The sequence below is a fragment of the Canis aureus genome, chromosome 21 (genome assembly GCF_053574225.1).
Source record: "Canis aureus isolate CA01 chromosome 21, VMU_Caureus_v.1.0, whole genome shotgun sequence".
Taxonomy (NCBI): Eukaryota; Metazoa; Chordata; class Mammalia; order Carnivora; family Canidae; genus Canis; species Canis aureus.
The window spans coordinates 17,489,330-17,516,629 of NC_135631.1; the positions used below are offsets into that span (position 1 = coordinate 17,489,330).

Below are 27,300 nucleotides of genomic sequence, written 5' to 3' on the forward strand. Positions count from 1 at the left end.
GTGTATATTCTCTCAGTTTCAGAGGCTGGGAGTCTGAGATCCGGGTGCTGGCAGAGTCGAGTTGGGGTGAGAGCCCTCTCCCCAGCTGGTACACAGACTTCTCGTGTCCTCTCCTGGAGTCTCTCTTCCTCTTAGAAGGCTTCCACCCCGTTAGATTCAGGCCTTGCCCTTACGACCTCATTAACTTTGACTACCTCCTAAAGACACCATCTGTAGATATAGTGACATTTGGGGTAAGGGCTTCCACATAGAAATTTAGGGGGTGGGGGGACACCGTTCAGTTTACAGCTAACGTGAAAGCACAGAGGTGTGTGGGAATCTGGCAAGAATAAAAGCTCTTCATTTCAGAGATGAGGAGACTGGGGTCTAGAAATTCAAAGCCCCCTGGAGCCAGGACTGGAATTCCTCAAGCTTCGGGGTCTTCAGGGTGTCTGGTGATGGGCACCCGGGTTCCTCCAGCACGCTCGGGAGACTAGGGTGCCCCTCCGGGTGGCTGTGGGCCTTCCCCAGGGGGCCCTACCCAGGCCGGCCCTAGGCCCCCTGAGGACACTACTGCAGATGGGGGTTTTGTTTCAATCAGAACGCGGCTTTAAAAACCATTCAGAAAAAATAAATAAAATAAAATAAAATAAAATAAAATAAAATAAAATAAAATAAAATAAAATAAAATAAAATAATAAAATAAAGACCATTCAGAAAGGCCAACAAAGGACAAAGTCTCTTTATTTATTTATTTTTTTTTTTTTGACAAAGTCTCTTTAAATGCGGGCGGCAGCACCTTGTTAAAGAAAAATAATAAAGAAATGAGCTTTGAAGAAGAGTAAATTAGCATTCTGGCTGGGGTGGGGGGGCCTCTGCCAAGGCCTGAGGACGACTCCTGTCACCCAGGTAACCAGGTCCTGATCAGAGGCCACCTCCCAGGGTGGAGGGAAGCCCCCATTCCTCCCCTCCCCGACCTGGCCTCCCTCTCCCCCCAGGGTTTTGTTCTCTCATTTCCATTTCAGCCTCCAAGGAGGAGAGGCTGAGGAGAGAGGCCCGAGGCGGCCCGTGGGCCTGCTTCCCGGGTCAGCTCTCCCGGCAGCAAATGGGGATGGTGGTGGGAGATGAAAATGTAGCTTTGGAAAAAACGTGGTCAGGGTAGAGTTCTGTGACCTGGGAGCTTTTGCCACTTGTCTAAGCTGCTCCGTGGCCCGAAGCGTGGCCCAGAAGGAAGGTCCTAGACGGCTTCCGACTGAATGAAAAGGTGGTGCTCGCTCGTGCTCTCTCTCAAAATAAATAAAGAAATCTTTAAATGAAAAGACTGGACCGGGTTTGAATCCCAAATGAATCCTAAACCGAGCTGGTGAACCCAAGGATAATATTAAGCGATGATAGAATACAGTGGGTTTGGATAGGAAGCATCAGTCCAGCCCTGTTTTTGGTTTTGTTTTGTTTTGTTTTTTTTAATTCATTTGAGACACAGAGAGAGGCAGAGACACGGGCAGAGGGAGAAGCAGGCTTCCTGCGGGGAGCCCGATGCGGGACTCGATCCCAGTACCCCGGGATCACGCCTTGAGTGGAAGGCAGATGCTCAACCCCTGAGCCACCCAGGCATCCCTGTAATATTTTCTATTTTATTTTATTTTATTTTTATTTTTTTAAGATTTTATTTATTCACGAGAGACACACACACACAGAGAGAAAGAGAGAGAGAGAGAGAGAGGCAGAGACACAGGCAGAGGGAGAAGCAGGCTCCATGCAGGGAGCCGGACGTGGGACTCGATCCTGGGTTTCCAGGATCAGACCCTGGGCTGAAGGTGGCGCTAAACCGCTGAGCCACCCGGGCTGCCCCTATTTTCTATTTTAAAAGAGATTTTTCTAGGATGCCTGGGTGGCTCAGCGGTTGGGTGTCTACCTTTAGCTCCAGGTGTGATCCTCGAGTCCTGGGATTGAGTCCCACATTGGGCTCCCTGCATGGAGCCTGCTTTTTCTCTGCCTATGTCTCTGCCTTTCTCTCTGTCTCTCATGAGTAAATAAATAAAATCTTAAAAAAAAAAAAAGATATTCTTTTTAAGATTTTACGTTTAAGTCATCTCTACCCCCAGTGTGGGGCTCGAACTCACAACCCTGAGATCAAGAGTCACACGTTCCATCAACTGAGCCAGCCAGGCGCCACCCCCCATTTGTAAGATTTAAAAATTTTTACCAAACGATCATTTTCGTGCCCTCTACAGGTAAATGTAGGCAAAATGTCTTATCTATTTAATGAAGTGGTGTTTTTAGTAGGAAAATGAGAATAACCCAGGACTAGCAGTCGCTAAAGGAAAGCAGGACTGGAGAAACTATTGGGGTGGGGTGGGTGGGGGAAATAAAGAAACCGCCTTGACCTTGAATTGTTAATGGGCTCCTGGCGCAGCTGTTTGTCTGGAATTTGGGGGAGGGCTTGCTCTCCCCCTCCCCACGTGTAATATCTCTGTGTCTGTCCTCTTCTAGTCTTATCAGTTCTTTAGAGGAGCTAACAGGCACCACCAGCCTCCTGGTAGCAGCTGCCAGAAGTGACTGTCTGGATGGGTGTGTAGGAGAAAAGAGCTGCTAGAAGGCACGGTGGGACAGTTTAATCTGTGTCCTTGATGGCCTATATCAAAGAACCTTGGTCATTCAGTCATTCCACAATTATCTATCGAGTGTCTGCTGTGTGGCAGGTGGTAGGCTGAAAGGAAACTGCATGGGCCAGAAAGGGAATCTGAGCTCTTCACAAGGCAGGCCAGAATTCTGACTGAAGCCCAGGACACCTCCATGCGTCCTCCTCATCAGCCCCCAGCCTCAGCAGACATTAGCAGGTGACCCTGGTGTGCAATTGATGTGCTGCTTTTCACACCTGCTCTCTTCCTGTCCGGGGTAATCTTTTTCCTTTCACTCACTTAGATGAAGGATGGAGAGGGATGGAAAAGATGGAATTGTTAGGGACTGACAGATGGGAATCCCAAATGGCCTCTAACTGGGTGAAGAGCTTGTACTGAGTTCATTTCCAAGTAACCCACAAGAGATCAAGAGTTGTATGTTCGGGCAGCCTGGGTGGCTCAGTGGTTTAGCGCTGCCTGCAGCCCAGGGCATGATCCTGGAGACCCGGGATTGAGTCCCACGTCGGGGTCCCTGCATGGAGCCTGCTTCTCCCTCTGCCTGTGTCTCTGCCTCTCTCTCTCTCTTTCTCTGTGTCTCTCATGAATAAATAAATAAATATTTAAAAAATAAAAATAAAAATAAATTTAAAAATATTTAAAAAGTTTAGATAACAAAACCAGAGAATACATTCTTAACCATAGATGGAAAAGTTTTATGAACAAATGCAAAATCGCACTAATCATAAAGGAAAAGAGTGATAAACTTTATCATATTGCAATGAAGAATTTTCATTCTTTAAAACATAGTATTGATAGAATGAAAAGGTGTAGCATGGGCTAGAATGAATTTACAGCGTATATAACTGACAGAAGGCTTGCATCCAAAAAGAGCTCCTAAATCAAAAGAAAAGGCTTAATTTAAAAAATGGGCAAATATTAGAATGGATGAACTGTAAGAGCAGCCAAGGATCACAATTGTGGAACTTTTTTCTTGCTCAGGTAAAGTCCAAAATTAATGTTCCTGATCAGGGGAGGTTCTGCTCCACAAAGTCATCCTAAACATGAGCATCCAGCCAGCAGAGGAGGGAGAAAAGAGACTTTCATGGTGGGGGCTTTTTCAAGGCCAGGCCTGGAAATGTCTTGTGTCACTTCCGCTTGCATTCCATGAGCTTGATCCCCACCACGTGGCTCCTATGCCTGCAAGGGAAGCCGGGAAATGTGGTCTACCTATACAGCCAGGAGAAGAAAGAACTTGGATGAACAGCTAATCAGGTTGGGTTTTTTTTTTAAGATTTTATTTATTCATGAGAGACATAGAGACACAGGTAGAGGGAGAAGCTGGCTCCATGCAGGGAACCTGATGTGGAACTCAATTCCAGGACCCTGGGATCACGACCTGAGCCGAAGGCAGATGCTCAACCACTGAGCCACCCAGGCGTCCCGAAGAGCCCATTACTTTATGCCCCAAAGTATTTCATCAAAGAAAAAGTCTCAAGTGGACAATAAGTCTGACAAAGTGCTCAATCTCATTGGTAATCAAGAAAAGAAAAATGAGGGGTGCCTGGCCTGGCATAGGCAATGGAGTGTGGAACTCTTGATCTCCAGGTTATGAGTTCAAGCCCCATACTGGGTATAGAGATTACTCACAGGTAATATATTTTAAAAATAAAATAACATAAAATCTTTGGGGTGCCTGTCTGGCTCTGTTGCTGGAGCATAGAACTCTCTTGATCTCAGGGTCATAAGTTTAGGCCATGTGTTCAGTGTGGGGCCTATTTGAAAAAAATCTTTTGGGGGACATCTGAGTGGCTCAGTGGTTGAGCCTCTGCCTTTGGCTCAGGGCATGATCCTGGAGTCCCGGGATCGAGTCCCACATCAGGTTCCCTGAGTGGAGCCTGCTTCTCCCTCTGCCTGTGTCTCTACCTTTCTCTCTGTCTCTCATGAATAAATAAATAAAATCTTTCAAAAATATTTTTTTTAAAAAAATAATAAAAACAAAATTAAAAATCTTTGGGGCACTCAAGTGGCTTAGTCAGTTAAGCATCTGACTTTTGGTTTTGTCTCTCATAGGTGGTAAGATTGAGCCTTGTGTCTGGCTTCACACTCAGGGGGAGTCTACTTGGATATTATCTCCCTCTGCTCCTTCCCCTGCTCTTGCTCTCTCTCTCTCAAATAAATAAATCTTTAAAGAAAAATCTTTAGTGGTAACTGGGTGGCTCAGTCAGTTAAGCATCTATTTTTTTTTTTTTTTACTATTAATCTCAGGGTCATGAGTTCAAGCCCTGTGTTAGGCTCCACACTAGGCATAGAGCCTACTTAAAATATATATATATATTTCTTTTTTAAAAGATTTTATTTATTCATGAGAGACACAGAGAGAGAGAGAGAGGCAGAGACATAGAGGGAGAAGCAGGCTCCCTGTAGGGATCCCAATGTGGGACTCCATCCCCAGACTGGGATCATGCCAAGTCGAAGGCAGACACTCAGCTGCTGAACTACCCAGGCATCCCCTCAAAAAAAAATCTTTAAAATTATGAAATAAAATAAAGAGAAGTAAGGAGCTGGTTACCGTCTCATTTGAGTCACAGCTTCATGTAGGGAATAGAGTTGTGATGAGGAGAACAGGATGCTTCTGGCCCACCAGCCACATTCTGTTTCTTGACCTGGGTGGTGGGTACATAGATACAAACTTTACTATCTTTTGTTAAATTGTATATTTATTTTATGTAATTTTCATTATGAATTATCTCTCACTATAAGTTTTTTTTTTTAATGTTACAAAGACCAGAGGCAGCCATGGCAGATTCTTAGGCATCACATCAGAAGATGAAAACAAAAGTCTAGGGCCTTACAGGCACACTCTGTTCAAGAAACAAACCCGCCCTTTATGTACAATTGGGTCCATGAACAGCCAGCTTATGACCATTCTTTTTTTTTTTTTTTTTTAAGATTTATTTTCTTTTTTTTTTTTAATTTTTTTTTTTTTATTTATTTATGATAGTCACAGAGAGAGAGAGAGAGAGAGAGGCAGAGACACAGGCAGAGGGAGAAGCAGGCTCCATGCACCGGGAGCCCGATGTGGGATTCGATCCCGGGTCTCCAGGATCGTGCCCTGGGCCAAAGGCAGGCGCCAAACCACTGCGCCACCCAGGGATCCCTAAGATTTATTTTCTTTATTCATTCAGAGAGACCAAAGAGAGAGGCAGAGACACAGGCAGAGGGAGAAGCAGGCAGAGGGAGAAGCAGGTTCCACGCAGGGAGCCCGACGCAGGACTCGATCCCGGATCTCCAGGATCACACCCCAGGCCGCAGGAGGCGCTAAACCGCTGCGCCACCGGGGCTGCCCTGACCATTCTAATGGAAAGGAAAAATGGTGCTTTTTCTGGACATTCCAAGAAATCAGCCATCACCCTTCAAAAGCTGTTAGTAAGCATCTCACCACAACTGTCATTTTCAAACACCTCTTAGATGCTTTTCAAACCTATCTTACTTCATCCTCAAAATGACCCTGTGGGAGAGACAGTACAACCCCCATGTCAGATTTGGAACTATGACTCCTCCCAGAGGTTAAGGCCCCTTGGATAGTTAGTAAGCAGAACAGAGGGATTTTTTTTTTTTTGAAGATTTTATTTATCTATTCATGAGAGATATATAGAGAGAGGCAGAGACACAGGCAGAGGGAGAAGCAAGCTCCATGCAGGGAGCCCGACATGGGACTCGATCCCGGGTCTCCAGGATCATGCCCTGGGCTGAAGGCAGCACTAAACCGCTGAGCCACCCGGGGTGCCCAGAACAGAGGGATTTAAATCCAAGTTTGTGTAACTCATGCACATGCGCCTCCCCCTGCCTGCACTGCTGGGTCTCGTCACACATGATGCTAGGGAAAAGGTATAGCCACTCTTCTATCTGAAAAAAAATGACCATTTGTGACAGATACATATTTGGATGATGAGGTTTTTTAAGAGATTATTTGAGAGAGAGAGAGAGAGAGAGCATAAGCAGGGGGAGAGGCAAAGGGAGAAGGAGAGAGAGAGAGAGAGAAAGAGAGAGAGAAGCAGGCTCCCCATTTAGTGCACAGCCCAACTCGGGGCTCCAGGCTTGATTGCACAGCCTGGAAATCATGACCGGAGCCGAAATCAAGAATCAGTAGCTTAGCTGACTGAGCCACCCAGGCACCCCTGGATGATGAGATATTTACATGGCTTGATATCTCGTAGGCCAAGGGCAACTGCATTTTTGAGGCTGAAGCCAAGAACAGTTTTTAACCTATCTCTCTACCTACCTACCAATATCCCTCCATTTATTATTTTTATGATTATTTATTTATTTTTTTTTATTTATTTATGATAGTCACACACACACACACACACACACACACAGAGGCAGAGACACAGGCAAAGGGAGAAGCAGGCTCCATGCACCGGGAGCCCGACGTGGGATTCGAACCCGGGTCTCCAGGATCACGCCCTGGGCCAAAGGCAGGCGCCACCCAGGGATCCCCCCTCCATTTATTTTTAAGTAAGTTTTATATCCAGTGTGGGACTTGAACTGACAACCCTGAGATCAAGATTCATATACTCAACTGACTGAGCCACCCAGGCACCACCCCCTCCCCGAATAGTTTTTAATTGGGTAAGTGACCATATGGGCTCCATGTCCAACTTAGGCAGGGCGAGGATGTTGGCTCCCTGTGCCCTGTCAGACACAGGTGAATGAGGGATGGGTAAGGCTAGACAGCTCCCCTGGGACTGGGGAGGCATCGGGCAGTGCACGGAAACAGAAGCAGCAGGTCAAAATGAGAAATCACGATCTGGAAGGGGACCAAATTCACAGCTGAGCAAATGATCCAAACGTTGGTGTTCTATCCCAAGAGGTGGCAACAGAGAGCTGGAGTCAAAGGTTAGAGACAGAAATGTGGCAGAGAGACTACTAGTTAAGCTGCTAACAAGTGTAAAAGTGGGCAGGCAAGAGAGCTTTCTGGAACTAGCATGCAGTCAGTGGGGGTTTGGGAATCAACCCATTTGTCCCAAAAATACTGTGTGATACGTCCATACATGAAGTACCGTGCAGCCGTTAGGAAGAATAGGTAAAGCTGCCTGTAATGACATGGAACAAAGTCCATGATACTTAACTGAGTAAGAAAAGAAATTATGGAGAAGTAATCATGATGCATGTGGGATAAATATATATATATTTATTTATTTATTTATTTATTTATTATATATATATAATCTTATATATAAAATTTTTATAAAATATATTTTTTAGGGATCCCTGGGTGGCGCAGCGGTTTGGCGCCTGCCTTTGGCCCAGGGCGCGATCCTGGAGACTCGGGATCGAATCCCACGTCGGGCCCCCTGCATGGAGCCTGCTTCTCCCTCTGCCTGTGTCTCTGCCTCTCTCTCTCTCTCTGTGACTATCATGAATAAATAAATAAAATCTTTAAAAATATATATATATATATATATTTTTTTTTATACATTTTTATAAAATATATATATAAAAGTTTTAGAGAGTAGAGTCTGGAATAATACACTTGGAACTGTTACCAGTGGTTGTATCTGGAAGAACTTTTCATTTTGTCTTGTTTATTTATTTTTTAAAGAATTATTTATTTATTTGAGGGAGAGAGAGTGTGGTAGGGAGGGGCATGGGGTAAGGGAAAGAGAATCTTAAGCAGACGCTGCACTATTAGTGTAGGACCCTACCTGGGGCTCAATCTCACAACCCTGAGATCATGACCTGAGCTGAGATCAAGAGTTGGATGCTTAGAGCAGCTCCGGTGGCTCAGCGGTTTAGCGCCGCCTTCAGCCCAGAGTGTGATCCTGGAGACCTGGGATCGAGTCCCACGTCAGGTTCCCTGCATGGGGGCCTGCTTCTCCCTCTGCCTGTGTCTCTGCCTCTCTCTCTCTCTGTGTGTGTCTCTCATGAATAAATAAATTAAATCTTTGAAAAAAAAAAAAAAAGAATTGGATGCTTAACCCACTGAGCCCCCCAGGTGTCCCCCAGGAGTGCTAGTTATGAGAAGAGGGTCTTTGGAAGAAGGGTCCTGTGAATGAAGACTCGCTCGTGGGTTCCCAGGGTGGCTGAGTTGTTGGAATGGTAAGCAGGAAAGAGCCAATGTGGGGCCAACTGAGAAAGGGAAGATATGAGGAGGGGTGCACCTACAGTAGGGACCCCCCCTTTCACTCATGGCTGCCACCCTGTGCCTTCCCCCAGAGAGAACTGTATTTGTAGGAAATATGAGACAAGGGTCAGTCAATGGTCCATCTTTACTTATAAAGCATCAATAACCCCACAAAAGGGAAAGCCACCACACAGATTTCAAAATGGTAGAAACATCATTCTCAGACAAATACACAGTAAGAATATTAAAGAAACTAACATCAGGATGACAAAGGTGGTTCAAAGAAGGATGCAACAGGCACCAGTCAGGTGGCTGAGTGGCTCAGTCAGTTGAGTGTCTGTGTTCAGCTCAGGTCATGATCTCCTTGCTCAGCGGGAAGTCTGCTTCTCCCTCTTCCTCTGCCCGCCCCCCACTCCTTCTCTCCATCTCTCAAATAAATAAATCTTAAAAAAAAAAAAAAAGATGCAAGAAACTGTGTGTGTGTGCGTGTGTGCACGTGCTCAGTGAAAAAGAGAATTCTGGAAGAATACGGCTAAGTTAGCAATAGAACTGGCTACTGCCTTACAATGCAAGAAGACCACAACCTTTGGGGTTGTCGTTATTGCTCTTCCAAATGTTTCTATTTTACTTTCATCAATGCCACACAGAAAACATTTGCATCTTATCCATTTTGGCGGGTCAGCATCTGACATTACAGACTCTGGGCCCTGATCCGTAGTAAATAAGAAGTCAAAGCAAATCTTATTCCCCTCCAATAGTATTTCTCAGCCAATGTTGTGAAGAGAGGCTGGAGCCCTAATGCCCAGCGCATTCTCTGTACGTAATCAATTCACTTTTCTCTGCATCTAGAGTGGTACTAGCTGTCTATGGGAGAACGGAGTAAATAGTCCCTCGAACAATTCTCTACATTCTGAGAATAAAATGACCCTGATTCTTCTGCCCTATTTCCAAGTTTTGGGTCACTTTCCTTCAGAGGAGAAACTACAGGTGTATAGATCTTGAGAAGGAGTTCACCCACATAGGAACTTGTACTTGTGCTACCTGAGGACCAACCTGATGAAAAAGGCTCAAAGCCTGATAGAATGTTCTCAGTAGAGAAAGCTTTAATGAGAACTTGGACCTTGTCCAGGAAACCCACAGTGGCGGAAGCCATGGATACATCTCACATGGGGAAAGAGGTCTCCACTAGAAGAGAAGGTTCTCGTGGCAGAGAAACCCTAGACCTGCCCCAAGGGTTGAGGGAAGGGCTTAATTCATAATCCTAAATCGATTGACTATCTGAACACACATACTAGTGAGAAATTCTGCAAACCTCATAATTAAGTCAACCTCAGGCCATTCGTGTTGGGGAAAAATGCTAATGTCCGCAGCCAGGGGAGAGCTTCAGCTGCAGTACCAGCTTCACCAGACAGGAGAGTCTCTGCAAAGCAGAAAGAGACACCCTCTAAACGTCCAGAGTGGCCAAAGAGCTAAGGTGGCTGAAGGAGGTAGACCCACAGGCTGGGCAAACCTCTCTATTGGGCCTTGTCCACCATGAGCCTAGACTGGTCCACAGACCACCATACTCCTGCCGCTGGGCACAGGATGTTCTCTCTGGTAGCTGCTTCCGGTTAGCCTGTGGTGTCTACCAGTCATTTATGGGGGTTCATACAGGATTTTAGCTTGATCCACATCCTGGCTTGTCACTGACTTGTTATGTGGTGTTGGGTATATCAGTTAATTTCTTTAAGTCAAAAAATAAAAATAATAAAAATAACAATTTCTTTAAGTCTCTCTATTTTTTTAAGAGGAGATTTATATTAGTGCCCATTTCATAGACGTCATGAGAATTAACCAGGATGAATGAGATTGCCTTCCACCACCTTCTTTTTGTTTGACTGACCCATTTCCCAGAAGCCTCAAGCTCAGTGTGCCTTCCAGGCCCCCAGCTTAGGCCTGGGGATGGGGAAGTGGCATTGTGTATGCCCCTGTGGGGAAGGAGCTTTCCCAAGACTCAGAAGGTTTCCAAGTGGGCGTGAGGAATGGAGCACTTGCAAAGCCCTTGCAAAGCGGGTGCAGAGTCTCTATGGATCTTTTCCAATGACCCCCAAGGAGACGCACAAATTTTCTCCCACTCTGTCCTTGGTCAGTCCCTTAAGATAGTTCTGAAGCTAGCAGCCAACTTTCCTGACTGTTCCAAACAGGACCCGTCCAGTCGTGAGATGGGCATAGAACTTCAGAGCTATATTAAGTCATGAAAGACCTCCTCATTTTGCAAAGGAGGCAGGGTAGCCAGATTTAGCAGAGAAGATACAGAATGCCCAGTTAATTTTGAATTTCAGATAAATGACCAAAAAAATTTTATAGTGTGTTCCAGTATTACATGCGACATCCTTCCAAATAATTTTTTTGTTGTCGTTTATCGGAAATTCAAATTTAACTGGGCTTCCTGTATTTTATCTGGCAACCCTGAGAAGAGAGTTAGGTGCTAAAGGGGGAAACAATTAGGGTCACCCATCCAGCCAGGCAGGCCTGGAAGCCACGTCTGCTGGGTTCCAGCGACTATCCCCCTCCACACCCCACAAGGCATCTGCCCCAACTGTTAGTTTTTTATGTAATGCTTGCTGGGCTGGGTGCCTCAAATTCCTTGTCTGCTTTACAAGGGAAGAACCACTGGTTCCAGGTCTCCAACAGGAGAAGCAGAACACCCACACAGCACAGAAGAGAGCAGGTGGCCGGTAGGACTTCAGGGGATTTCGTTCAGAGTCCAGCTGTTTTCCAAGTGAGGGTGATCACCAGCCAGACTTTTAACTGCTCTAAGGCTCGGGTATTTTAACTCTCAAATGGGCACAATGGGACCTGTTTCCAAAGAGTCACTTTGAGGATGAGATAAGCTGAGTGATTCCCAAAAAGCTGGTTGCTTGTCAACCCTGGAGCACAGTTTGGGTCTCTGCGGCTTTTATCAGGACCAAGCTTCCCCACCCCTGGCCCCCAAGGGGCTTGGGGCAGAATTCTGGCCCCGCACCCAGAGCCCCACCGAGTGGTCCGTCCCATCCCGGTTTACGGGAACTCACACCAGCGATCAATCATCCTTAATTTGTAACTGGGCAGTGTCCTGGGCCAGCCAATAGCCAAGACCGGCCCCCCCTCCGCACCCCACCTCCCTGACCTTGTGGGACTGCACTCAGTCTGCGCTGGAGCTGCCCAGGGACCAGGAGTTTGGAGCAGGTTTGGTGACGGGGGTGGGGGCGGGGGTTTGGGGAGTGGGGTGTCTCCAGCTCCTTCTTTCCCTCCCCCGTTTCCTGCCCCCTCTTTATCTCTGACGTCTCCACTGGCTAGCTCGCGCTGTAGACTTCAGCGCCCCCCCGCCCGTGCCCCCTCCCCGGGGTGTCGCCTGAGCTGCGGTGCGCAGCCCCCTGGCCGTCCCCTGCTCCCCCTGCCTCGCGGCGGCCTCGTTAGGCTGGAGCAGGACCCTCCGGGGGAACAGATGGATGGACTGGGCTGGGAGGGGGAAGGAAGGGCAGCGGGTGCCGGGAAAGGGAAGCGGTTTGGGGAAAACAAAACAGGGGGAGGAGCCTGAGGGAAGGTGGCTGGGGGCGGGGGGGCGGGAATTCGCGCCGGGGGACCGCGGCCTGGAACGGAATGGGGGCGGGTCCGGGGTGGTGGGCGGGGGGAGGGGGAGGGGGCCCCGGGGTGGTGGGCGGGAGGAGGGGGCCCCCGGGGTGGTGGGCGGGGGGGGGAGGGGGAGGGGCCCCCGGGGTGGTGGGCGGGAGGAGGGGGAGGGGGGGTCCGGGGTGGTGGGCTGGGGGGACGGCGGGGGGCCGGGGTGGTGGGCTGGGGGGACGGCGCGGGGGGACCGGGGTCGGCACGCACTGCAGCGCTGGCTGTCTCCGCAGGTCCGGGCCGACGCCACCGCCCAGATGGCCTCCAGGCTGACCCCGCTGACCCTGTCGCTGCTGCTGCTGCTGCTGGCTGGGGTGAGTGGCCCCTTCGAGGGGGCGAGGAGCTGAAGATGAACCGTTCTGGGCCTGCCGAACGAGGAGAGCTCCTCTTGGCACCAGCAAGTGTGGTCCTGGCCCCGGGGTCCGGAGAGAGCGAGGCGCCGGCGAGCGGGGTGGGGTGGCCTTGAGAGGTGCCGGTCTGTAGGGTGGAAGGCTAGAGAGGGCCGGAGATGGGCAGTACTTTGTGTTCTGCAAAGACAAGGAGTTTTCGTGGCTGAGCTGGGAGGGGGGCGGTGCTGGAGACACAGGACCTGCCCGGGCTGCTCCTGCCCCACCGCCAGGAGAGGGAGCAGAGACCCCTGGGTCCGGGTGGGGCCCATCGCAGCCGCGGGTGCCAGCCGCATGGGAGGCTCGAAGGTGGCGCCTGCTTTGGCGTGTCTGTTCACAGAGTCTGTGGAGGTGGCATCGGGGGTGCCCTAGGCAGTCAGGGGCTCTGCGGGGTTGAGCAGGGGATCTAGAATCACGAGTCGAGTCACCAGCTTCAGTGAGGCCCTGGGCCAGTTCCTGAATATCTCAGCATCAGTTTCTTTTATCACTGACATGGGATAATTTTTTTTTTTTTTTTTTAATGATAGTCACACAGAGAGAGAGAGGCAGAGACACAGACAGAGGGAGAAGCAGGCTCCATACACCAGGAGCGTGACGTGGGATTAGATCCCGGGTCTCCAGGATCATGCCCTGGACCAAAGGCAGGCGCTAAACCGCTGCGCCACCCAGGGATCCCTGACATGGGATAATATGTGCTTTCTCAACCCAGAAGCCAAGACATTTGGGGCTGGCTAATTCGTTGTGAGGGGCTAGCCGGGACATTGTAGGATATTTTGCAGTATCCTGGTTCCTACCCATTGAATGCCAGTACCATCTCCACCCTATTTCCCAATCCCTTTCCCTGCCCTATGATAACCAAAAATGTCTCCAGACATTGCCAAAATCCCCAGGGATTAAAGTGGTCTCTGATTGAGAGCCACTGGTCTGTACTATTTCTTCCTCCCTCCCTTCTTTCCTCCCTCCCCCCTTCCTTTCTTTCCTCTTTCTCTCCTTTCTTCCTTCCTTCCTTGCTCCCTTCCTTCCTGTCTTTTGGAACGCTGATGGCTTGCAGCCCGCAATCGGAAAAGCCACTTCTCACACAGAGGTCACAAGCTCGAATATCTCCGTACTGGCCTGGCAGGTGAACCAAGACAGGCAGATACTTAAAGAATTGCAAGAACATGGATAAACGGCCATTGACCCTCAGCTCCAAAGTTTTGGAAACAGCTTCCCTTGTGGGATCAATTCCTCGGAGATAACAGAGTCCTAGCTCCTTACCTCTGTGGAGACTATCCTGTCTCCACCACCACCAGCTCCTGCACTGCCCCTCCTCTGGAGGACGTAGTGGTGGCAGCTCCAAGGCAGGCCTCTTGCCCACCAGGCTTTCCTAGGAATCATTCTCCGGTCCAGGACATCTTCCACATCCCCACCTTCCCTTCCTGCTGTGAGTGTTTGAGGGGGGAGCTGTGCCTCATAGTAGGAAAAGTGAAACTCAGGTTCTTGAACCACAGGTTAGAGCCTCCTCAGATCTGAATGTTACTAGCCCCAACTCCATGGCAGAGAGCTGGCAAGGGGGAAGCGAAGGACACATCTCGGAGGGAGCGATCACCAAGAATGTATCCACTCAACACACCGTGGACTCTTCTACCTTGTTGAATATCAGCTCAACCATCGTAACAGCCAATACCACTCTTGAACCCACTACTCAGCCTTTCATCGGGTCCACTGTTCAACCCACCCAGCCCACTACTGAGCCATTCTGCCCAGGGCCTGCCACTTCCTGCTCTGACGCGGAGAGTCACTGGGCAGAGTCCGAGTTGAGTGAGGCCTTGATAGCCTTCTCTCTGAAGCTCTACCATGCCTTCTCAGCAGTGAAGAAGGTGGAGACCAACATGGCCTTTTCTCCATTCAGCATTGCCAGCCTCCTGACCCAGGTCCTGCTTGGTAAGAACCTAAGTCCTCTCCAAGTTGTATGTTGGACCCTCCTGTAAGGGTCCCCAACCCATCTGGCTGCAAAGCCATGCCTTGGGGAAAGGCTATAAAACTGGGTTATGTCTAGGGGGAGGGTGAGCATTCATTTATTCCTTCATTTTTTTTTTTTTTTTATTCCTTCATTTAACAGTGATTTAACACACACTATTGCTTATAAAACCCCATGGACTAAGCAGGAATATATAAAACAGGTTCTCAGTCCCCAGCCATGTCTCAGGGTAAGGCAACAAGGAAAATGAAACCATGAGCGATAGACATAGAGTAGAATCATGCTAATCCTGTTTACTGGCTGTGGGACATTGGCAGGTTACTCAACTCCTCTGAGCCTGAGTCCTCACATGAGAAATGGAGATAGTTGTACTTACTTTAAAAAAGAAAGCAGAGAGCTTGGTGGCTGGCTTAGAGGGAGGTCAAAACACGTTAGTCCCTTGCCTTCCCGAGAGATATTGTTAAGTCCCATGGGGTATACAGCTATGTACACTCCCCAGTTAGGACAACCAAAACTGCCAGATGTCCGCTGGGAGACACATTTCAGTTGATTGGCTTTGGCAGATTTCTTTATTGCCCAGAATCTTTTTTTTTTTTTTTAATTTTTATTTATCTATGATAGTCACACAGAGAGAGAGAGAGGCAGAGACACAGGCAGAGGGAGAAGCAGGCTCCATGCACCGGGAGCCCAACGTGGGATTCAATCCCGGGTCTCCAGGATCACGCCCTGGGCCAAAGGCAGGCGCCAGACCGCTGCGCCACCCAGGGATCCCTATTGCCCAGAATCTATGGCTTGAGTCTTCTCTCCCTTTTCTGCCTAAATCTGTGGTCTTGAGTAAAGTGGATCACTTAATCTGTCTCTCTCTTTTTTTATATAAGATTTTATTTATTTCCTTGAGAGAGAGAGAGAGAGAGGGAGGGAGAGTGCACAAGCAGAAGGAGTGGCAGGCAGAGGCAGAGGGAGAGGGAGAAGCAGACTCCCCGTGGGGCAGGGGAGCCCGATGTGGGACTCGATCCCAGGACCCCATGATCATGACCTGAGCCCAAGGCAGATGCTTACTTAACAGACCCAGACCAAGTCACCCAGGCACCAGATTGCTTAATCCCTTAAACTTCAGTTTCCTCATCTGTGAGTAGGGAGAGTAATGACCCTGATGTGAAAGGATTATTGTGGAGATTCAGTGAGCTAATATGGGAGTCAGTATGTGATGCCTGGAACCCAGTAAGTGCTCCATACATTTTATCTCTTACTGCAGGGAATATGTGCACAATAAATATTTAATAATGAATAACGAAAAGGGTATTGAACATCTCTCCTCTTTATGATCCTCTGATTTCTACTTTTAAAAGTGAGCTAGTGTCCTGCCTAGAAGGTTAAACCTTCATACACCCAAACCAGCCAAATCATCATTCATGTGCAATAGGCAGTGATTGGACTGGGCTTTCAGTGCTGTGTGGGGTTAAAATTAGGTAGAAAGTGGAGAAGAGGATTCAAAGCCCTGGAAAAACCTAACTGTGATGATTCCTAATTGCCCCACCCCTTTCATTCTGACCTATGGATGGTCTTCAGAAGCAGTCATCCCTGCTCTGTTGATTTGTGATCCCCTCCATAGCAGGAAACGACCTCCCAAATTCCAGCCTGGTCCCTCAATCCTAGTCCTGAATGGCAGGCCCCCCATCTCGATCCTACAGTTTTTCCCTATTTCTGCCCTTTGTTGCAGGGGCCGGGGAGAACACCAAGAGAAACCTGGAGAACCTCCTCTCCTACCCCGAGGACTTTGCCTGTGTCCACCAGGCCCTGAAGGCCTTCACATCCAAAGGCTTCACATCAGTCTCTCAGATCTTCCACAGCCCAGGTGAGTGCCCCGAGAAAGAGCAGCAGCTGCCGAGCAGCATTCTGAGAGAGTTCTGGGGCAGACTCGACCCTGGGCAAAGAGGACAGAGGGAATGTTAGAGCTACAGGTTAGGGATGGGCTGCAGAGTAGGTAAAGGCCTCAGCAGGAATGTCCTTTGGCTTCAGGAGCTGGATGGATCTCCTGGTGAGACCTTGGGCAATGGGTCTCCTAGTGAGACCTTTGGCAATGGGCCTCCTGGTGAGACCTTGGGCAATGGGCCTCCTGGTGAGACCTTGGGCAATGGGCCTCCTGGTGAGACCTTGGGCAATGGGCCTCCTGGTGAGACCTTGGACAATGGGTCTCCTGGTGAGACCTTGGGCAAGTCATTTCCATTCATTAGCTCTGGTTAGAATAAGAATGTCCTTCTGCATTTATTCATAGACAGTACCAGAGAGCTCAAGAGAAACAATGTTCATCTGGGCCAGGGGAGTCTTGAGACATCTAGTTTTTTGTACTTTTGTGTTCTATGAATTTGCGGTCATTTACAAATGTTGCATTATTGAATATGTAATAAGATGAATAAGCTTCCAAAATGACTTGATACCATAATTTTCAAATTTTCTTCCCCAGAGACCTGGGTTTCTGCTGAGCTGCTTCAGGAGTCATGGTGGGAGTGGAGAGGGATCAGGGAGGTTGAGTGGGGTATGGGGTTCCCACTCCTCTGGGAAGCAAATGGAGCCAGCTGGCCTCTGAGCCCTCACCCAGCCTCAACAAGAACCATTTTATTTTATTTCTTTAAAGATTTTATTTATTTATTCATGAGAGACACAGAGAGAGACAGAGACACAGGCACAGGGAGAAGCAGACTCCCTGCGGGGAACCCAGTGCAGGACCCAATCCTCGGACCCCGGGATCACAACCTGAGCTGAAGGCAGATGCTCAACCACTGAGCCACCCAGGTGCCCCAACCAGAGCCCTTTTAATTGTGGGCTTCAGATGTGACTGTTTCAGGATAGTTCAGTTCCTTAAAAAGCCTTGAGAGTGACAGATCTAGTCTGCCCCCTTCCTTTATTTTTTTTTAAGATTTATTTATTTATTTATTTATTTATTTATTTATTTATTCATGAGAGACACACAGAGAGAGGCAGAAACACAGGCAGAGGGAGAAGCAGGCTCCATGCAGGGAGCCCGATGCGGGACTCGATCCTGGGACCCCAAGATCACGCCCTAGGCCAAAGGCAGGTGCCAAACCACTGAGCAACCCAGGGATCCCAGTCCCCTTCCTTTAAAGGGAAAAAATTTTTTCCCATTTTTTTTAATCTATAAAAACGATATTCATTCATTGTAGAAAACAGAAAATACAGGGAAGAAGAAGAAGAAACAAAGAAAGGAAACTCACCTATCAGCCCATTCTCTTAAAAAAAAAAAAAGAAAAGAAAGAAATACCCTCTTTTTTAAAGATGAGAACAATCTTTGTTGAAGGTGTTCAAGAAACACCATGTGTACTTATTTGCTATCCATCAACTTAATCGTCAGTCTTGCTAGATTGGTAGAAAATACAACTGCATTCAATATTATCTATTTAATCCAGGAAAAAATTTTCTCTTTCAAACACTGTTTTCTTTAGTGGACTTGACCTTTGGAGAACAAAATCCAGGAAGTTTTGCCATGAACTTCCACCGAAGCCGAGAAGCAGAGTGGGTTCCCTGCTGAATTAAGGGAAGAACCAAGGGAAAACCCTGGCAAATGGAAGTTAGTTATTTCGCCAAGCCACAGGTGCATGGCAAGGAGAGGTAGCCAGGGCCTAGCAGGCGTCCTCCTAGGGGCCTCAATTGCCATATCTGTAAGAGGAGTGGGCTGGGCCCTGTCTCCAACCTGCTATGCTTGCCCCAGCAAGCCCAAAGCAGTAGGAAACATGCTCCCTCCCGAAGCCTCCCTAGAAGGGAGAGGATGTTCAGGGGACTGATGCCTCCCTCTCTCCACCTGCCCCCCATCCTCCAGACCTACCCATAAGGGACACCTTTGTGAATGCCTCTCAGAGCCTGTATGGCAGCAGCCCCAGAGTCCTGGGAAATGACAGCAATGTCAACGTGGAGCTGATCAACACCTGGGTGGCAGAGAAGACCAACCACAAGATCACAGAACTGCTGGAAAGTCTGCCCTCGGACACCCGCCTTGTCCTCCTCAATGCTGTCTACCTGAGTGGTAAGGGAGCCCTGGACCCAGAGGTCTTTCCATCCCGTGTCCTTTCTCTCTTCCTGGCCTCGAAGCCCATGCAGCCCCAGGTTCCACAGCTGGATCCCATTGTGCCCGTCCCACCCTCGCCAACTGGGCTTTAACTCCTCTTCATCCTCTCCTGCCTGTGTTAGAGTAACCCTCCTTCCTCTTCCCTCTAGCCAAGTGGAAGACAACATTTGATCCAAAAAGAACCTCTCTGGAGCCCTTTTACCTCAAATCCTCTGTGATAAAAGCGTTCATGATGAACAGCAAGAAATACCCTGTGGCCCATTTCACTGACTCAACTTTGAAGGCCAAGGTATGTTCTCGGTCCTTCCCATTCTTGTTTCTGAGGCTCTGGTGGGTCCCGATGTCTTTTCTGCTATGGCCCCATCAATGTGGGGCGGACCCTTATGAATTCATCGTTTCCACTCCTTCCATCTGTATTTCTACCCTGTCTTTTCTGCTTTTCCCCTCTGTAGCTTGGCCGAGGCAGGCATTGTTTATTTTAGGCTGGGAAGCGGGATCCTAAAGTTTCTTCGTCTCTACTGCATCGAATGGCAAAACGTGAGTCTGTTCATAGGTATCTCTTTCCCGTCAGCCTGGTGGTGAGACAACCTCCTGGTGACTTAGTAAGTCCTGTGTGTACATGTGTGCCTGTGTAAAGCATGCATATGTAGGTGTACACATGTCCGGGTAGGTATAAACGTGTGCGTAGGTGGGGTAGGTGCACAGGTGTGCATGTGTTAAACGGCTTACATACCTTTGCAAAAATTGAACAGTAGAATTTCAATGGATGGGAAGGAGGGAAGATTATATATGGATCCCAGAAGATTCTAATTATTTCTAGCTATTTCTGCCTTGTTAGGACAGCAAGACACAGATTTATGAAATAGAATACAATGAGAGAATACCCGGTGACTTAGTGCCAGGCTTGTTTCCACCTTGGGAACTTTCCCTAACTTTTCCCTCTGCTTTGACCCTTTTTCACTCAAATTTTCTTTTTTTTTTTTTAAATTTTTATTTATTTATGATAGTCACATAGAGAGAGAGAGGCAGAGACACAGGCAGAAGGAGAAGCAGGCTCCATGCAGGCTCCATGCACCAGGAGCCTGACGTGGGACTCGATCCCGGGTCTCCAGGATCGCGCCCTGGGCCAAAGGCAGGCGCCAAACCGCTGCGCCACCCAGGGATCCCTCTTTTTCACTCAAATTTTCACGTAACTTATTCCTTCTGCATGTCTAGCTATCAGTTCAAAGCTCACCTTAATGGCAAGAACTTCCCCCTTCTTAAAGGAACTGCCTCCTCATCCTGAAACATTGCGCTGGTTTATTATATCCAGGGTACCTGTCACTATCTGAAATTAGGTGGTTCATTTGCAAATTTTATTACAATATTATTTGTCTCTCTGAAATATTGTCTCTCTCCTTGGGACCAGAAACCTTACCTGCCCTGTTTCCTGTCCCCAGGGCCTAGAACAATGCCACATATAATAAGTGCTCGTTATATGTTTGCTGAATAGATGAGTGAATTCATTGGAGGGTGGTAAAGGGTACAACCCACTTCTGGATGGCCAGGAAGGCTTCACAGAAGAGGCTACCTCTGACCATTCTTGACTATTTGTGCACCTTTCCACCCACCCATCTCTGCCTATCTAACGTAGTTAACCACTCATGGCTAACAGAACCAGAATGGCATGTGTAAATTTGATATACTTGATTTTCTTTTCAAGCATGTCAGCTACCCGTCAAGGCTGAGTTACAACCCTGTTTGGCTGTATCTTCCAAGCACTGAAAGCCCCCTGTGAAATAAAAATTAAATTTGAAGCGCAAATCAGCTTTCCACCAACACCTCAATATCCTTCTCACATTTAATTATCCTACACCTCTTGACTTCAAAGCCTAAAACTAGTATGTCTGACTCTCTTAAAAATTGCAAGCACTGTGCTCGCTTCGGCAGCACATATACTAAAATTGGAACGATACAGAGAAGATTAGCATGGCCCCTGTGCAAGGATGACACGCAAATTCGTGAAGCGTTCCATATTTTAAAAAAATAAAAAAATAAAAAAAAATAAAAAATTGCAAGCACTATTTTGAATAATGGACGCACAGATTACCCTCAATTTACCCTAATGTTAATACTGTGGAGTTGGTTTACTTTGTCATATCCATATTTAATTTCTAAATCTTTCTGGGACTTAAGAGCACTTACCCAGCTAAGGGGGTTAGATTTACCAACTCCGGCATAGGAGGGGTACTGGTTTGAAAAGTCAAGACCAGGGATCCCTGGGTGGCGCAGCGGTTTGGCGCCTGCCTTTGGCCCAGGGCGTGATCCCGGAGACCCGGGATCGAATCCCATGTCGGGCTCCCGGTGCATGGAGCCTGCTTCTCCCTCTGCCTGTGTCTCTGCCTCCCTCTCTCTCTCTGTAACTATCATAAATAAATAAAAATTAAAAAAAAAAAAAAAAAAAGTCAAGACCAGGGTCGCCTGAGTGGCTCAGATGGTTAAGCATCTGCCTTCGGCTCAGGTCATGATCTCCGGGTCTGGGGATCGAGCCCCACGTTGGGCTCCCAGCTTAGTGGGGGTCTGCTTCTCCCTCTGCCCCTCCCCCCTGCTCATGCTGTCTCTGTCTCTCTCTCTAATGAATGAATAAAATCTTAAAAAAAGAAAAGAAAAGAAAAGTCAAGACCACAGCATGGTGATACTTTGGTCAGAGATTCAGCGTCTGTACACAGGACCTAAAGGGTACACCCTGCCCACTGAGTCTGCCCTATTCAGTGCCTATGCCAACAGAGACCCTTTCTTTGTCCATGTTTTTCAGTTAATATTGGTTTACAACCATTTTCTTCTGGGCAATTATTTTATATTCCAACAATGATTGATTTCCGTTAATCTCTTTATTGCCCGGTTGAATTTTGCAATCTAGTTTCTTCTTATCCCTGTCCCAATTCTAACTGTGGTGCCATTTTAATGATAGTCTTTTACATCCTATTACACTATGGTTTCTCTACCGTTAGTTAGGGGTTAGATAACTCTTTGTCAGGGGGACTATCCTGGGCATGATGTAGGGGTTAGCATCATCCCTATCTTCTATCCACTAGATACCAGCAGCCCTGTGAGTCCCCTCTCCTCCAGTTGTGACAACCAGAATGTCTCTAGACACTGTCAAATGTCCACTGGGGGCAAATTCACTCTGGGTGGAGAACCCCTTTATATTAAATGCATGGGTCCTGTACTTGTGTCATACTACTGTCTGACTGCCAATTGGAAGTCCTTTTAGTGGCAGGCCTGAAAGGGAGGCTAGGATCAGTTTGTCTACAGTCTCAAATGCCATGCTAAGACTTATACTTAATCTTGTAATCAGTAAAGAGCCATCAAAAGTCTTTTTTTTTTTTTATCAAAAATCTTTCAAAGGACCGGGGCACCTGGCTGGATTGGTCAGTAGAGCATGCAACTCTTGATCTTGGTATTGTGGGTTTGAACCCCACATTGGGTGTGGAGATTACTTGAGAGTTTACTCAAGATTACTTGAGAGAGAGTGTGAGCCTGAATGCACAAGCAGTGGGAGGAGCAGAGGGAGAGACAGACTCCCCAATGAGCAGAGAACCCCACTCAGGGCTCCATCACAGGACCCTTAGATCATGACCTGAGCAAAAGGCAGAGGCTTAACTGACTGAGCCACCCAGGTGCCCCCCAAATTAAAATATTTTAAAAGTCTTTAAAAGGACACATCTGATAACTCTGGTGGTATATTATACACGTCACGTTCTTTATGCACTGCACACTGGAAGAGAAGGGAGCAGGGCTCAGATCACATCACTTGTCTATATTACATGGCTAGTCAGCAATAGAGTCAAGTTGTAGTCCTCAGCCTGTGTGACCAGAAAGCTATACTCATTCCTCTGCATGTCACTAGCACAGAGTTAGACCAGCACTGTTCACCCAGTTGGCATTGCCATTTTGTCACAAAGCTTGGGAGCCTAGGTCCAGCTGCTGCTTGTGGCAATTGCACGCAGTATGGCAGCAGCCTGAAGATGAGCCTTGGGATGTAGGGTGTGGGATCCAGGAGAGTTGGAGTAGAAAGACGGGTAAGGTGCATCTCTTGTTCTGCAGGTAGGGCAGCTGCAGCTCTCTCACAATCTGAGCTTGGTGATCATGGTGCCCCAGAGCACGAAACACTATCTCGAAGACCTGGAGCAGGCTCTCAGCCCCATTGTCTTCAAGGCCATCATGAAGAAACTGGAGATGACCAAGTTCCAGCCCACTCTCCTGACGCTGCCTCGCATCAAAGTGAAGAGCAACCAGGACATGCTGACAGTCATGGAGAAACTAAGTAAGCCTTGGCTGCTCAGGATTGCTCCTAGGCCATTGGGTGGGGAGTAAGGGGGAGGGCCTTTTCTTTTTTCTTTTTTCTTTTTTTTTTTGTTATTTTTTTTCTTTTAAGATTTTATTTATTTGAGAAAGAGACAGAGAATGGGGGATGGGCAGAGGGAGAACAAGAAGCAGACTCCCCGCTGAGCAGGGAGCCCGATGCAGGGCTCCATCCCAGGACCCTGAAGATCATGACCCGAGCCAAAGGCAGATGCTCAACCAATTGACCCCCCCAGGCACCCCCTGGGGATGTCCTTAAAATGTGGGTTGTACTCTAGAGTTGGACTCAGTCTGTTCCTCAGTCCTGTGAGTTAGAGGGCCATATGCTATTATCCCATTGGTTCAGTGAGGAAATGGAAAGTCATAGTTTACCTGACTTACCCAGGGTCCCTTGAGCTAGTTAGAAGTGAGCCAAAACATCAACCCAAGTCTCCAACCCGACTATCCACCAGGGTCACTGCAACAAAGATACTGGGACAGGTGACCAGGGGGGTCGTGGACACCTCTTCCGTAGGGACCTTTCATAACACTCAGCCACCCCATGGGACTATGCAAGAATGATCTGGATAATAGAGCCTGGAGGCTTCTGACTGTAGAGGAGGCAACCGAGACTCTATTACCCAACCATTGGCCTCACTTCCTGATCTTTGACCTCATGTCCAGAAAGATCACTTCACTTTCTGTTACAGAACTTGACCTTCTAATAGGTGAACTTGTTTCCTAGTATATGACATCACACCCTTGTATATGACCTCATTTGGTAACATGTGACCTCTTTATGATGTATTACCTCCCCTCTAAGGTCCTTGGAAACAAGGATGTCATTTTTCAGGGTTCTTTGGGGGGATTGGGCAAGGCCTCTCAACCTCCTCAGAGAAGATGGTGATTGGAATGAAGATGGGCCCACTGATAGAGGATCCTGTGAACTGTCCCAGAAGGCCCAATAGATGGTGTGACAAGCAAGGGAGGAAGACAAAGAGAAATGTAGGACTTGGGACCAACCCAGAAAATTTAGGAAAAATGTCTCCAGTAACTAAGGCTTTCGAGCTGATCTTCCTCCCTCCCTCCCTCCCCCCTTCCTCTGTTCCTTTCTTTCCTGTAATCTCTCCACCCAGTGTGGGGCTCTAGCTCACAACCCTGAGATCAAGAGTCATGTGTTCTACTGACTGAGCCATTAGTCAGGCGCCCCTCCTGCTGGCCTTCGACTCACTGTTTTTTTCTCTGGTTATGCTCTAGAATTCTTTGACTTTCTTTATGACCTCAACCTGTGTGGGCTGACCGAAGACATAGATCTTCAGGTTTCTGCGATGCAGCACCAGACCATGCTGGAGCTGACGGAGTCCGGGGTGGAGGCGGCCGCAGCGTCAGCGGTTTCTGTGGCCCGCAACTTGGTCATCTTTGAAGTGCAGCAGCCCTTTCTCTTCCTGCTCTGGGACCAGCAGCACAGGTTCCCTGTCTTCATGGGGCGGGTGTACGACCCCCTGGTCTGAGACCCTTAGGCTACCAGGCTAATGCAAGCCGTACCACGCAAGCCCTGCTACCGCCTGCCTGGACTCGCCCCCAGCCACCTCTGCCCCAGGCTGTCCCCTGCTGTCCATGTGAAGGGCTCCCTTGGGGTCTGGGGAAGGCCCTTCCTCTATCATCCTTCCCTGTTGCTCCCCAAAGCACTTTTTATAGCTTTCTCTGGTTCAAGTTAACCAACCTCTACAAATAAAACTTGACAGACCATGACTTCTTCTCATATTTACCTTTGTTGTTGGTGTTTTATGTGTTTGTTTGTTTGTTTGTTTGTTTGTTTTTGAGAGAGAAAATGAGAGAGAGAGAGAGAGAGAGAAAATGAGCAGGAAGGAGGAGCAGAGGGAGAGAAAGACTCCTGGCTGAGCAGGGAGCCCAATACAGGACTTGCTCCCAGGACCCTGGGATGATGATCTGAGCTGAAGGCACTTAACCATCTGAGCCACCCAGGCACCCCTTGTATCTACCTTTCAATTTTATACAACAAGGGCTACCATGGCTCCTGTGTCAGCTAGTATTGCTGTGTAACAAGTCACTCCAAACTCAGTGGCTTAACATAGCAACCCTGTGTTATTTCGTGGAAGTCTCAGGATTGGCTGAGTGGTCTTGCTGACCTGGTTTCACCTGGCTGATCTTCCCTGAGTTTGCTCATGCACCTGTAATAGTCGGGGGACGACTGATCTATATTGGCCTCAACTGGGGGACACCGTGTCTCTCCTCTGTGTCTCTCCTGCACCCTTCTAGCCACTACCCTGTAATGGCAGAGTTCTGGGAAAGGCCTCAGGAAGGAGTAGTCTTTTCCACACCTTGGCTTGCATCAAGTTTATTTTATTTTTAAGATTTTATTTATTTATGCATGAGAGACATAGAGAGAGAGACAGAGACACAGGCAGGGGGAGAAGCAGGCTCCATGCAGGGAGCCCGAGGTGGGACTTGATCCTGCATCTCCAGGATCTCACCCTGGGCTGAAGGAGGCTCTAAATCGCTGAGCCACCCGGGCTGCCCTGCATTTATATCATCATCCCATTGGCCAGAGCACGTCACCTGGCTGGACCTAGAGTTAGAGTGGAAAGGCACTACAAAGTTACAGATGAGGTCACCATGGGGCGGGGGGGGGCTACCTGCGAGGTCGGGGAGAGGGGAGGGGCAGCAGGAGGAGAGGGAGAGAATCCTAAGGAAGCTCCATGTCCAGCATGGAGCCTGACTGGGGGCTCGATCTCGCAACCCTGAGATCATGACCTGAGCCAAAACCAGGAGTCCAACACCTAACCGACTGAACCCCCCAGGCGCCCCATGCCCTGCATTTATCACGGTCCCCGCGTTGCTTGTCTGCGACTCTGACAGTAACAGCAGTCAAGGACTTTGTTGGGAACTTCCATGGGCAGCGTGCTGGGAGCCTCACAGACCTTGAATCCCCACCGCAGCGTCCCACGGAAAACTCAGAAAGGAGAAGTCTGGCTCAAAGTCACGCAGTTAGGAAATGCAGAACTGGGATGTGAAAGCATGTGTCTGACTGAAGTTCAGCGCCTGCCCTCTTCTATCTCTCTGCCCTTCTGTCTTAAAATCCCCACTTTTATTAAATATCTCATTTATTTGTTCCCTGAGTACCTCGGATGTGTCAGGCACTATGCTAAGCAGCAGAAGTGTGAAGATGACCCTACATCCTACCTTCAAAATCTACAGCTTAATGGGACAAATAGGAAGATAGATTTTATTTTTTAAGTATTTTTTAAAAGTTTTTTTATTATAATTTTTTTTAGTAATCTCTACACCGAACATGGGGCTCAAACTCAAAACACCAAGGTCAAAAGTTGCACACTCTGTTGATTGAGTCGGACTTCTTAGAGGGGCAGAAAGAAGACATGAGGGGTGTTCCTGGCTTAGCCCCTGCCCTGGGTTCACCTCCTATTCCTGTTTCCTGCTCTCAGACTGTGTCAGGCCTGGCTCCTTATGTGCAGACGGTCCCTGGGGCCAAACCTCAGGACAGCCGGTCTCAGGGCAGAGGCCTTCCTTACAGCTCAGTCTCCCCAGCCAAGGCTGCGAATGAAACAAGAGTCGCTCAGACGACTTGTAGCTGTCTGGGCACAGAGAGCTCACCACTTCACAACAGGCCTGATGGCCAGGGGAGCTCTGCGCACCTTTCCCTTTCAATGTGCAAAAGTCCATTGCAGGCCACTGGAGAGATGCCAAGTTCCCTGTCTGGGTTGACTTGTATGTGAGGGGTTGCTGAAAGCCAAGTCACCTCCGAAATTCAGGAAGATTCCTTTTTCCCTGGGGAGATCCTGACTTAAAGACGATGCTCAATACTCACCTGAAATATGAACAAGCAATGTCAGGAGGTGGAAAGTGGATTCTGAACCAGGGGCCCAGCACTTTCCCAATTTTTTGGACCCTCCCCACCATGCTGAGAGCCAGGTATTACTCTCATTTGTGAGATAAGGAAGCTAAAACCCAGAAAGATTAAGTAACTATCCAAAGGTCGCTCAACTATTAATTGATCCCACATTGTCTGAATTAAATTCAGTAGGTAGCTTATTTGGCCAGGCTTACTTCCTTTCTTTCCAAACTAGACTTTAAATCAATTTTTTTCTTTTTCTAAGATTAAAAAAATTTTTTTTTAAGATTTTATTTATGTATTCATGAGA

General features: G+C 48.1%; 1 protein-coding gene and 1 non-coding gene across 2 annotated transcripts; both read left to right on the forward strand.

Annotated features, from left to right (window-relative positions):
* The first annotated feature begins 11,804 nt into the window (after nt 1–11,804).
* On the forward strand, nt 11,805–24,871 carry SERPING1 (serpin family G member 1). The gene is made up of 8 exons (XM_077863322.1): nt 11,805–11,934; nt 12,603–12,683; nt 14,246–14,678; nt 16,436–16,570; nt 18,551–18,754; nt 18,946–19,085; nt 22,883–23,102; nt 24,377–24,871. Exons 2-8 carry the CDS (start codon nt 12,627–12,629, stop codon nt 24,628–24,630), a joined length of 1,443 nt encoding a protein of 480 aa, XP_077719448.1. The 5' UTR covers nt 11,805–11,934; nt 12,603–12,626; the 3' UTR covers nt 24,631–24,871.
* On the forward strand, nt 20,710–20,816 carry LOC144293535 (U6 spliceosomal RNA). The gene has a single exon (XR_013360744.1). It is a non-coding gene; the product is annotated as a U6 spliceosomal RNA (small nuclear RNA).
* Nucleotides 24,872–27,300: the final 2,429 nt, after the last annotated feature.

Coding starts and splice junctions, on each gene's coding strand:
- SERPING1 (XM_077863322.1), top strand. CDS start 12,627: ATGGCCTCCAGGCTGACCCCGCTGACCCTGTCGCTGCTGCTGCTGCTG. Junction 18,755..18,945: donor CAATGCTGTCTACCTGAGTG/GTAAGGGAGCCC, acceptor TCTTCCCTCTAG/CCAAGTGGAAGACAACATTT. Junction 23,103..24,376: donor GACAGTCATGGAGAAACTAA/GTAAGCCTTGGC, acceptor GTTATGCTCTAG/AATTCTTTGACTTTCTTTAT.